Source organism: Lipotes vexillifer, unplaced genomic scaffold (genome assembly GCF_000442215.2).
Source record: "Lipotes vexillifer unplaced genomic scaffold, Lipotes_vexillifer_v1.1 scaffold179, whole genome shotgun sequence".
NCBI classification, from domain to species: Eukaryota; Metazoa; Chordata; class Mammalia; order Artiodactyla; family Lipotidae; genus Lipotes; species Lipotes vexillifer.
In genome coordinates, this window is record NW_006796798.1 from 780,437 (window position 1) to 793,821 (window position 13,385).

The window sequence follows — 13,385 nt, forward strand, 5'->3', positions numbered from 1 at the left end:
GCAGGAATGGTAGTTAAGTAAATAACTAAAGAAACATTTATTAATCTCCTACTCTAAGTTGGGCAGTGAGGTAGGCTGAATAATGGCCCCTCAAAGTGTCCATATCTTAATTCTTAGGAACTGTGAATATATTATCTTACATGGTAAAAGGGACTTTACAGATGTGATTAAGTTAAGGATCTTTAGATGGGAAGATTATCCTGGATTATCTGGGTGGTACCACTGTAATCACACAGATCCTTAAAAAAGGGAGGAAAGAGGAGAGAGCCAGAGCCAGAGAGAGAAGGTATAAGGACTGAAGCAGAGGTCAGACAGGAGACAAGGTGTTTCAGTGCTGGCTTTGATGATGGAAGAAGGGGCCACAAGCCTCTAGAAGCTGGAAAAGGTGAGGAAATGGATTCTCCTTGAGAGCCTTCAGGAGGAATACAGCTCTGCTGGCGTCTTGATTTTAGCTCAGTGTGAGCCATTTTGGACATCTGATGCCCAGAACTGTAAGATAATAACTCGGTGTTGGTCTAGGCCATTACGTTTGTGGTAATTTATTACAGCAGCAATAGGAAACTAACACGGTCAGTATGTCAAGAGAAGATAGGTCAGTGAAAGAAATGGGTGGTGTGGATCTAGCAAGGTGTGAACCTAGAGAGTTATATGTTTGACACATGGTGGGCACTTGATCAAAATTAATTCTATGTTAAGACATTTACAGTTTGTCTAGGAGAATTCCAGTGTAGTTATTTTATGGACTGAGACATCATCTTTGCAAGTTTCAGCCACATCCCCTTCTAAGCAAATTTCCCCATTTCTTTGTTCTACATAATCCTGCTCTGCTCTTGGCCACAGCTGACTGGATGAGGGAAAGACTTATTTTCCTGGGACATATAATTTGTTTAACTTCATTAAAAAAGATAATCCTGCTCAACTGCCTTCCTCTCTCAGGGATGTTTGGAATTGAGGAGCTGAGAGGCTGAGTTGGTGGGTGGTAGGCACTAGGGTTATGAGGTGACATTGGCAGATGGGATGGCCATTTTGAGACCATAGCAAATTGGATGCACAAAGGAAGCTGGTTCTTTGGGCAGGAGAGGAATGGAGTAGATGTGTTGAGAGAAGTTGGGATGGGAGACATCAGTCTTTCCTGAGAGGCAAGATTTTCTCAGCTCCCAGCTTTAATTCCTTTAAGTTCCAGTGTGATTTTTTCCTGTCATTGGGTATCTGACATCACTCATTTCAAATAATGCCCCCTGCATCACATACTAACCAGCCTTCTACCTCTAATGTCACCTTTACATTTGAGTTAATGTGAGTCAGCTTCTTTTCCCTATTTCCAAAAGACCTTTAACTAAAATATGCTTCATATTTTCAAAGATCAAATAAGAAGTGGGTTTAATTAAAACAGAGACGATGACAGTAACTATGAAAGAAGGCTGTGGAGATTTTAATACTGAAAATAACCCTGTCCTAAATATCCAGATGCAGAACAGGGTCCAAATGACCTCTCAGGGTTTCATTCTCCCTAGATTAGTAACAGATGATCATTTAAAAATACATGTTTATGCATAGAATTAGTTACCCTGAATTGTATGAGTCTGATAAAGCTAAAGCACTCTCTATTGTTCTCATTCAAAGCTTAAACACTCCTGAGGTAGCACTATTAATATTCCTCTTTTACAGATGAGGAATCGTGGGTGTAGGGAGGCCACGTGATTTGTCCACAATCCCTTGACTGAATTGTCTGACTCCAGAGCTCTGCTCTTAAAAGCCTCACTCCACTGCCTCATGGGAAAGTTTCATTACAACACCGAATAAACTGTACAAACCAGAAGTAAAGTGCTTAGTTCTGGGATGATAAATGTTAAGTATGCAATGGTTTGTTGCTCTGCCATGTTGACGAGTAAAACAAAGTTTTAGTTAAAAACTTTTAAGTTCAATTCAATTGCAGATCATCATGTTGTTTGAATTACATTGATTGCCATCATTAATGATAGTGCCGTATCTAATGATGCTTATAAATCATTGATTATTCCAGAAATTAAAAATAAAAAACCCTGATATTATGAATCAGCTCCAAAGTGGTGATTATTAAGGCTAGGGAAACAGTATCACCATGTTTCTGGATCTGAAACATTTGTGTGAGAAGGGGAATGTTGTAGTGGGAACAGCTCATTCTTTGTAGTGAGACAGACTGGCTTCAAATGTTGGCTGTGCCATCTGACAACATTGTCGTTTTATGTCCGGTACACACTCTCTGAATCTCAGTTTTTTCATATGTTTATTGAGACTAAAAATGCCCACCTCTTGTGCTTAGTGCAGGGATTAAACAAAATGTGTGATGTTACGTACATATAGTATGAATGCAAAACATTAAAGCTGACATTATTTTTATATTCAAAGCCAGTGGAAGGCGTTGGCTATAAAAACCTTAACACAGTCCAGTACCAAGATGATCCCATCATACATATCTTTGGATATTCCATTTTACAAGTGAGGAAATGTGGGCTTGCAGAGGCCCAGAGATGGGATGGCAGAGTGCTCTTTTAATGAGAGAGGAAAGAAAAGCTTTATAAACTTTGGTGGGTATACTAGTTTTCCTTGGCTGCTGCAACAAATTATTACAAGCTTACTTTCTTAAAACAATACAAACTTGGCACCTTAGAGTTTTGTAGGTCGGAAGTCTGACACAGGTCTCTCCTGGATGAAACCACAGTGCTTACAGGGCTGCAATTCTTTTTCAAAGATCTAAGGGAGAGTCTGCTTCTTGGCTTATTTAGTTTGTTGGTAGAATTCAGTTTCTTGTGGTTGTAGGACTGAAGTCTCCATTTCTTTGATGACTGTGAGCTGAGGATCATTTTCAGCTTCTAGAGGCTACCTGCATTCTTGGCTGGTAGCTCCCTTCTTCCAAGTTCAAAGCCAGCAATAGTAGGTTGAGTCCCTCTCATGCTGCCATCTCTTGTGCCTCTTCTTCTGTTGCTGCATCTCTTCGACCCACTCTTTGCCATCCTCTTTCACTTCTAAGGACTCATGCAGCTAGATTGGGCCCACTTGAACAATCTAGAGAAATCTTCCCATCTCAAGATCCTTAACCTGAATTACATCTGCAAAGTCCCTTTGCAGTAACATAAAAAGTAAAGTAACATATTCACATATTCTATGGATTACTGCATGGACATCTTGTGGGGCTGGAGTGTGGGTGGTAGCTTATTATGTCCACCCAGAGAGTAATGGCATACAAAACGGGCTTCCAAGTATGGAGTTGTTATGCATGATTCACATTATGTTCATGCTTGCAAAATAAGTGAGCTGTTGTTAAAAATTACCCACTCTTACAGACAGATAGGCAGACAACACATGACCTTGCATAATTTGGTTTCTGCTTACCCTGCTTACCACTAACTATTCTTATTGCTCTTCTGCTGAGCTATACACCCTCCTTATGGTGAACTTGCAGTTCCCAGAAGAGAATGAATACACAAACAAACAAAGGCCAGGCCATACATGACAATAAAACTCTGATCCACAAGAGAAGCTCAGGAAGCCAAACGACAACCACTGCAGCAGTTGGCCTAGAATAGTCAGAATGTGGTCAACAACTGCCAGCTTCTCTATTTTTTGCTCCTCTGTCTCCTACTTTGAACTTAGAACCAACCAGAAAAAGCCAAATGTGCTTCCCAAACCAATTGCCTGGGATGCCCTTGTTCTAGTTAGCCTACCTCCAGCCTCCCTGTGCCAACAACCTTCAATCAAAAGTATCTGAATCCTCTCCCATTTTTTTTTTTTTTAATAATAAAGCTTTCCTGCTTCCCTGATAGCCTTTAATTATCTGCCAAATGCAGGTGATAATGGCAACTCCTTGCTACAACAAGCTTGGAATAAATAAGCTGCTCACATTTGGGTGGGCTTTGTTTATTTCCATTCCTCCTTTGGACTTTTGCATATTTGTTTCCCTTTCTTCTCTTCCTGGATCACTCCTGCTTGCCTTATGTGGGTCATTTATTTTCATCTTTTGAGAATCAGCTTAGATGTCACTCGTGACAATAATAATCATTATTAGGATGATAGCTAACTATGCCAAGAACTATTCTAAGCATATTGGTTTATCAACTCATTAAGTTCTCACAACAATTATTGAAATACATTTCTATTACTGTCCACATTTTACAGACAGGAAAGATAATTCAGAGAGGTAAAGTAACTTGCCCGAGGTCACCAAACTAGTGGGTGAAGGCCTTGGGATAGAACTTAGGTAGCCTGTCACCATAGTTCACTTTTTAAACCATTATGCTACATTGCTTTCAGAATGTATTTCCAAATGCCCTCAGTTTGGGATAAGGACTCCTTATCATATGTTTAAATAACATTCTGTACTTTATTTTTAATAATAACATTGTTTGATAATTGCTTATGAATTTGTCTGTAGTCCCGACTAAAATTTAAGTTTTCTTTGGACAAGGACAATGTTTATCTTACGTTTGTAAGTCCAGCATATAGTAGTTTCTCTATAAATATGTATTTGAGGAATGAGTAAATTAATGATTGAATGAATGAAACACATGCAAAAATCTAAATTATTATATTTAAAATTGGTAGATAATAAGTTAAAAAAAAGAGAGGTAAAGGGACCCTGCTTCTATGCAAACTTTGAATGCAATACAATTTTACATATGAATTTAGTTATATTCACAACCTCTCAAAACAGGACAGCTTCTCTTTTCTTTGCTTAGTTTCCCTCCATACTCTTAGACATACAATCACATGAAGAACTAATATCAGCCTTTCCTCAGAAAGTCTCTTGCAAGTTGACAGTCATTGTTAGGTTAGACCCAATGTCTTCTTGGCATTGGTTTCTAAGGCAGAACATGTCCAACTTAATAACATTCTTCTGAGCTCTGCCACATCCAAAAACTCTCTCTCTCACACATGCAGTGCTGGGAGAATCAGCTGAGAGCCAAGGGTAGCTGTGTATTCCCATGGACTATGTCAGAAATTTAGAGCAAACTCCCCAACTGAGCATTCCTTAATGTGCCACGCCCCTGGCTCACTGCCCTTGTAACCCATACTCTGGGACCGATGCTGAGCCCTTGTGCATGATCAGTGGGTCTCTCTTCCTAGACTTGTGAGACTGATGGTCCTGGAGAAGCACTAAGGCAGCCATTGGGTCCAATTTCTTTACTTATATTTGAATACTTTTGAAATCTGTTCATTCATTCAACAACTATTTATTGAGTCTCTACTAAATTTCCGGGATTGTCCCAGGATTTGGGGGATCCAGAGATAAATTAGATAGATAAGGCCCTTATTATCAGGGGGCTTGTGTTCAAGTGGAGTTGACCTACATACAAACAAGCAAAAAAATAATTTTTTAAAATATGAACATATAAATTTATAATTTTTAATTGAAGTAGATTTACAGTGTTGTGTTAGGTACACAGCAAAGTGATTCAGTTATACATATATATCTATTTTTTCAGATTAATTTCCCTTATAGGTTAGGATAAAATATTGAGTATAGTTCTCTGTGCTTCACAGTAGGTCTTTGTTGGTTATCTGTTTTATATATAGTAGTGTATATATGTTAATCCCCAACTCCTAATTTATCCTTCCCCCCACAAATAAAATAATATCAATAAGCATGCCAATAACACAAAGTTAAGTGATACCGACTTGCCCAAGTGAGTCCCTTACAGAACGTACATCTTCCATAACCGTGTTGCCCCATCACGTTTCCCTCTCTGATCAGCCAGTCTTCCTTGGACTTCTTCATGTTTCCAGCCTTTAATGGATTATAGGTAGACAGTAATGAACCTTATTTTGGTTTAAAGTTATTTAGGATATTATTATTCCTGATCCTCTCCCAATCCTTATTTACTGTCAATGTACTAAAAATAACTTTTCTTATGCTTTCTTTTATTTTTCTCCTAAAAATTGACTATTAAAACAAGATCATTGATGATTTGTTAACAAAATGGGGTCATGCCCATAGTGACCCTCTATCACTTTGATTTGCCTCAGGCCTTGGAAGACCAAGGAGGTTGGTTGTCAGAGGCAATCGTTGAACCCTTCGACAAGTATGCCCGGTTTTGCTTCAGTACATTTGGGGATCAAGTCAAGCAGTGGATCACTATAAATGAGCCTAATATTTTTGCCCTGCTGGCATATGAGTTTGGTGCATTTCCTCTTGGAGTGCCTTATGTTGGAACTAAAGTTTTATCAGGCAGCTCATAATTTGATTAAAGCTCATGCCAGACCCTGGCACAGCTATGAATCCTTATTCTGATAAGAGCAAAAGATATGGTGTCTCTCTCAATTTTTGCTGGCTGGGTGGAACCAGCAGATCCCAACTCAGTGTCTGACCAGGAAGCAGCTAAAAGAGCCATGGCTTTCCAATTGGATTTCTTTGCTAAGCCCATATTTATTGACGGCGATTATCCTGAAGTTGTCAAGTCGCAGGTTGCCCTCACGAGTAAAAAGCAAGTTTATCCATCGTCCAGGCTTCCAGAATTTACAGAAGAAGAGAATAAAATGATCAAAGGCACTGCTGATTTCTTTGCTGTGCAGAATTATACGACTTGCTGAGTCAAGTACCAGGAGAAGAAGAAAGGAGAACTGGGTTTACTCCAGGATGCGGAAGTTGAAGTTTTTCCAGACCCATCTTGTATAAGTTTGGATTGGTCTATGTGGTGCCATGGGGAATATGTAAACTACTGAAATACATTAAGGTAAATGCACCTTTTGTTTGCGTCCATGTGTATTCAAACATGGGAAGATGGGAAGGCGGGCATATGTCTGTGTGTATAAGAACCCGAACAAAGAATGATTTAGGCAATAGCATATACATTTGTTGGCCTGGGAAGAGATGATTAGGATTTAAGTCAGTGGAGGTTAACTAGCTGATAAAGGGCTTCAAATCTATTATTAAACTTAGGATTAAATTAAATCCTAAATTAAATTAAATTCAGTTGTGGCTACAGTAGCTTGGACATATTTTTCAGGCTGGGGTCACAACTGGAATTACTAAAAGGGATAATAAAGGTTGAAATAGCTGGATCCTTTTTGGGTCTGTGTTACACTGGATGGCATCCAGGTAGCTGAAATTAAAAATTTTACCAGTTTTTACGATCCCTGCTGTGTGGGGGGAATAGAGGCTGTAGCTGCTGGGAGGGACCAAGGGGTTAAGGAGAAATGACAATCAGCAGATGCTGATGGAAGAAAGATACTTCTGTCTTCTCATTGTAACAAAAGTCATTTGACTGTCTTCATGGATATTTGCACAGTTTTTCTTTTCCATTGTTAGTTATAAAAGGTCAGCACGCACAACATTAAGTTAATAGGGTCAGTGCAATTTGATGAAAACTAGTTTTGGGGTTGTAGTTTAGAGAAGGTAGAGGGGAATGCACCTGATATAATGAGCTTTTTTTTTTAAACATCTGTTTGGAATAAAACTTCTGCTTTCTTGTTCCAGGATATGTATAATAACCCTGTAATTTACATCACAGAGAATGGGTTTCCCCAGGGTGACCCGACATCTTTTGATGATGCTCAATGCTAGGAGTATTTCAGACAGACGTTTCAGGAACTGTTCAAAGGTACCATTTGAAATGATGAAAGATCAATTGTGCAAGCTTAATATAATTTTCCCATGTGCCTATTTGCATTCAGGAAAGACCAATGATTTTGAAAGCTGAAATTCATGTAAATCAGTGTAAAGCCATGTAATTAAGAGAGAGGGGAGAAAAAAAAGTGTTTAGGAAAGTGGAAGGTGAGGATTTTGGTCTAGCTTCAACCTGCTGAAATTTAAGCAAGTAAAAAGCGACTGTCTTCAGCATTTTGAGACTCCTGGGTGAAGGTGACATGAATAGAAGGAGTGGTGGCTGTTGGGAGAGAACCTCAGTTATTGCAAAAAGATCAGCTGTGACCAACTAGAGCATGTTTATTTGCATATTTTAATATCCTAACTACCAAGAAATGAATTGACAGAATTCTTAAAGGACCAAAATTAAGTATTTGTTCAATAAACTTTAAAGTGGTATGCATCTTCAATCAATGCATGTTTCATTTAAACTGTTACCAAGCAGCAGAAACAGTTTTTTTTTTGTCATATAGAATCTGTGAATTTTGTTTCAAGACAATATTATTATTCTGGTATCTCCTTTTCCCTGATGGGATTCCTTTCATATTTGAAAACAAATGTGAAGGAATAATCTTTAACTGGTAACACACATTTCTACCCCAGTTAATTTCTCCCTTTTAGCTACCACTTGGAACACTGTTGCTTCGTAAATTTAATTTCTCCTCCCTATAAAGGAATAATATCATAGCAACAAAATTCAATGCAAAATTAGATTTTCAAATTTCCTTTTTTTAACCATGATAAGCACAGTTATTTCTCATCATTCTGTTTGAGAGGTCCTGGAATGATTCTTTCCAAAATAAATCAGTAACATACTGGAATCAGACAGAAGGAATTCTGGAAAGTGACATAAAGTGGTTTCTTTCCCAAACCTAAAATATATTGACTCAGTTCCTCACCTGGGCCTGGAGTTTATTGACAGAGGGCAATTGGATTCCTACAAATTGATCCAAGCAAAATCATTCTTTTGTGTTACAGACAAAACGGATTCATCCTCTGTGTGGGAATTCCCCATCTGATAAGAAAAGGAAATCTCTAGGTTTCTGAGATTCTCCCCACTTCTCCCTATAAATGACCCTATTCATAGTTAATACACTGATGTTCCCAGCTTCACCCCAAGAGACAAGTAGGCTAGTTACCATCATCAGATTTATGGATGCCATAGGGAACACAAACGACTCGTCCAAGATTGTTCTGTGCATGTTAGGGAAAAGAGAGAAAAAATAGAAATTGGCTTTCTTCATTCCCAGCTTGGTGCTCTGTTTAGTGCTAACATAAGGACATTTCATTGCTCTCTGAAATTGTTTCAAGTACTTTATACAGTCCCTTAGATCTTTAAGACCCTCAAACTAAGATAACTTAAAGATAGAAAAGTTACTGAAGGCAAGAGTAGAAAATGTGAGAAGATTTGGTTTGTGAGCAACAGGAGAGAATAATAGGGTTAGGAACAAAATCCTGTTTTTGAACTTGTTGAATTCTATTGTACTTTTGAATTGATGTAAAAAGTATCACGTACTTAAACCATTAATTTTTCACAGCATCTACAATCTCTTCTGATTCTTAACATTAGATAATTTATATTCATTGTAATTAACACACAATATTGTATTTATTTTGATTTTTAAAAAAATATGTAGCCTTTAAAAATGTGCATAAATGTACACATTGACCAAAAACCCTATATTAAGTGTATATTCTGGACTGGGTATAGTGTTAGCTATTTTTCATATGTTGTTGTAGTGGACAACAATTTTTTCATCTGCAGTGAAACTCTCTTTTCTAGTAATGAATCCGTTTTTTTCTATGACATACCCGCCTCCCCCCATCCTTAAGACTTACCATACCGAGGGCCATGTAAGTAGAATAAATACTGCTGTTTGTCAATAGATAATTGATTGGTCTAGATATAGGCACATGACATGAGCTGGGCCAATCCCAGTTCTGCCCTAGGATTTAAAACTTGGACCAATCAGTTTGTTTGTCTCATAGCTTGGATTGACCTTGGCAGGCCATTGGTGGCTATGCCTTGCCATGTAAAGCTTAGGGGTAGTGAAAAGGTGAGCTGCAGGTGCCCCAAGGGAAATGGAGACAAGAAACAGGGAGAGATTCAGGAGGGCACTTGCACCTCTAAATCCAGTTTTTCTTCAGAGCCAGTTGCATGCGTGTTCTTGAGAAACATTACTTTTACTTACAACTAAGTGCTCTTTCTGCTTCATCTGCTTCTGACTGGATTTCTATCACTTGGAACAAAGTAAGTCTTAATTGATGCCATCATCTCATTTTATTTTCAAAACAGTGAGATGAGGTCATTGCTCCTAATTTACAGATGAGCAAACTGAGTTTCAAAGAAGCTAAGTCATTTGCTCAAGATCACAAAGTTACTAAGTAATATTTACTAGAACAAGGCAGAATGTGTATATTATTATTATTACTACTACTGTTGGTATTGGGCTTTCTGACTCAGAGGGCTTGCTTGTCCCACCACACTTCTCCAAACTTTTCCTCACCTTTGGTGCCCTGGGCTTGCACAGATTCTTTGAAAGTGCTTCATGCTGCTTCTGCAACAGCCGACAGGTCCTATGACCTTGGACAAAACTCAGACACCCTGTATCCTGCCTGTTGTCAGAGGCACAGAGCTGAAGTTACTGATCGATTTCCTGAGACTCCTCCAAGGTAGCACGGATGATCTTGGTTGGTGAGAACCTTACTAGTAAGAAGCACCTTGTGTACAATTAAAAATAATAACAGACTGAGGAAGACATTTGTGGGAAGCGCTGCAGGTGGGAGCCCTCCAGAACCCAGGGAGTCCATAGATGGACTATGGCTTTGTGATTCCCATGAAAAAAGCCCTCCCTCCAACATCACGCATCCGGACAGGCACATAATGACACCATAGTTGGATCAATGGCGGCGTCTGCCTGGAGGTCTTACTAATCTCTTCAGGTAAAATCCCACAACAACTAATTGAGCAGTAAAAAGAAACCTAATGTTTCTGTTTCCTTTTGGGAAAGAAAAAAAAAAAAAGAGGAAAAATGTAATTTCAAGAAAAATCAGCTAACACCTTTTTAATCATTGCATTATTTAAATGCCTTTAAATAGATTGTGTTTTAATTAATGCAGATATAGATGAGAGAAAAGCAACACAGTGGAGACAAAAACACTGTAAATAACATAGAACTAGGCTTGCATTCCAGTTCCAGTTATTCAAGGACGGGCAAAAGGTTCAAACTCCCAAACTCTCAGTTTGTTCAGCAATAAAAATGGGATTACACTTTCCCTGGCAGAGTTGTTGAAAAGATTTTGTTTAATAAGCTATTGTGTTACACACCCCAAGCAATTGTCTGGCACATGGTAGGCCCTCAACAGACAACATAATTATTATTATTACAAAATGTGCATTTTTAAGAACATATTTATCACCCCAAGTTCTTTTCCTTATTATTTAAGAAATAGAATACCAAGACATTAAAAAAAAATTCCATCCTCCCTCAAGTCTCTAAGTTATGGCAGACCATTCCTCCATGTCTGCAATTTTCTCCCTCATTCTTTTTGGGAAACCTCTGAATGAGTGTTGTAACATTGGCCCTCTGGCTATTTATGATTGAACCCTGTGGAGGTCAAAGCAGCCAGGACCTCCCTCCATTCGTTATTCCTTTGGAGAGGTTGCTAGATTAGGTGAAAAATCAAACCATTGCAGCAGAAACAACTGTCAATCAACTGGGTACCTGGAATTGTTCTGCCACAGGAATTTTTGGAAAAGCTCAGGGAGCAGTGATCTTCAAAGAGTTAGGCTTTTCTCACATGATATGAATCTTTATTATATACATAAAATTTACACTAGTCCTTGCTGCTCTGGAGCCAGCAGGCAAGTTTAAGTTTGTATGTAATCACACACAAAGGGATACCTCAAAAATCTGAATGTTGTTGAGCAGGTGAGAAACTGTGAGAAATCAGGGGAAGTTACTCTCAATGGGCGATACTTGACCCATGACCTAAACTCTCCTAAAAGGGGATTCCAGTTGGGTTCAACCTGCTCCTCACACCTACTGAATATATGCCTGTTCTTGGCTTGGTTCCCAATCTTTCCTCAACTGGAATGTCATGGTCTTTGCCTTCTTCCTGGCCCAGTCCTGTTTGGAGTAGATCCACTAGCTTGAAGTCAGGCAAGACATGGGTTTGAAATTCAGTTCTTCCACTTACAAGTTCAATAATTTGGGGAAAAGTCTTAAGCAAACAACACTTCAGCCATCTAATTTTTAAAATGGGGATAATAAGAATATCTATCTTCTAAAACATGGTGAAAAATGAACAAAATAATGCATATAAAGCCTACATACAGAGTCTGGTACATTAAGAAAGATTCCATAATGATGGTTAATTTTGGGGGGCATCTCTGAGCCCTCTGAGATTTGGAGCTGTGTCTTTTTTATAATTATATCTTCAGCCCAGAGCACCGTTTCTGTCATGTAGTAGCTTTCTACACATGTTTGTTGAATTTGGTTGTGTCTATCAGAGAAGAGTTAGTCAATGGATAATGAGAAATAAATGATGAAATGATTGGGAACTGTATTTTCTTTCCCTAAAGAAATATACCCCACACAGGAAAAAAAATGCAGCCTTCTGGAAAGTTTCTGAGCCAGCCCAACTTTCCATTGAGATCCATGCCTGAGTTAGCACAGTAGTAGATGATTGCAGAGAAGATTTGTTAATGACCAGCTTTAGGCTTTTAATGACAAAACCCCTCAGCAAGATGTCATCAAATTTATTGAAGACTTCACTGAAAGTGTTGAAGCTGATGCACTGTAACAAGAAGGTTATAAATCTTGCAGCTTGGGTATACCACCAAGACAGGATGCTGAGCGCAGAATCACCCTGCTGTTGTCTGTCAGCGTTCTCGCTCCCTCACTTCCCATGGAGAACCAGGAAAGGAGAAATACATCCATTTCCAAAAGTGGTGCAGACCTGGCAGCCACCTGCCTATGTCAGTTTCAGACCAGAGGCCCATTTAACTGGACAAAATGTGTTAAGCAACTGTGTTTTTCTAAATGTGCATTAAAAAAATCCTAAGAATTAGGGGAAGATCTCAAAGTTTGACACATTGACCTTTTGGAAAAATGAACCTATTAAAAATCCATTGCAAGCTCAGAATAGAGACTCAGTTACCTGGATATAGAGTATCACTCCATGTCTATTGTTTTATTGCTTCTCAAAGTAAACCTTTGTCAACCTAGCCCCATGGAGCAGTTCATCTCATAGCTCATGGAGAACTCACAGCTTTGGCAATGTGGGGTGGAATGTCGGATGCACTTAATACTGTTGCTCCTGGCTGGACTGGATGGAGCTAGCGAAGAGTCAAGATTGGAATAGAGAAGGAAGAATGAGATTCGAAGGCCGTGCACAAGAATTTTTTGTGTGTGCTAGTGTATGGACTTGTAGCATTTGAAAAGTCATGAAGAAAACAATTTCCAATATATCTGTATCCCACCAACCTACATACTCAGACCACACATAAACTCAGGCAGCCAAAGGTTACAGAATAAACCTTAAGCAGAGATATGCCAGGTGACCTTCCCCTATTACTTCTCCCCGACTTCTCCCCAAAGTTCAGTAGCATACTTACCTTTGTCTTCCATTCTCCCATATGAAGGGTGGCAGAGTAGAAAGTCTGAAGGGTCTGAAGAGTGAAGACGAAGTCCTGGGTCCTGGTGGTGTGGGCTTGGGGAAGTTCTCATTAGGACTCTGTGAATGTCAACCTCCTCACCTG

General features: G+C 38.9%; 1 protein-coding gene across 1 annotated transcript in view; it reads left to right on the forward strand.

The window, feature by feature from the left end:
• LOC103080649 (cytosolic beta-glucosidase-like) overlaps window positions 1-13,385 on the forward strand; it is a 108,274-nt gene that overhangs the window by 15,788 nt on the left and 79,101 nt on the right. The window contains 6 exon segments of the mRNA XM_007469001.1: window positions 5,915-5,954; window positions 5,956-6,198; window positions 6,200-6,278; window positions 6,281-6,661; window positions 6,664-6,710; window positions 7,454-7,577. Coding sequence (XP_007469063.1) covers window positions 5,915-5,954; window positions 5,956-6,198; window positions 6,200-6,278; window positions 6,281-6,661; window positions 6,664-6,710; window positions 7,454-7,577 — 914 coding nt within the window.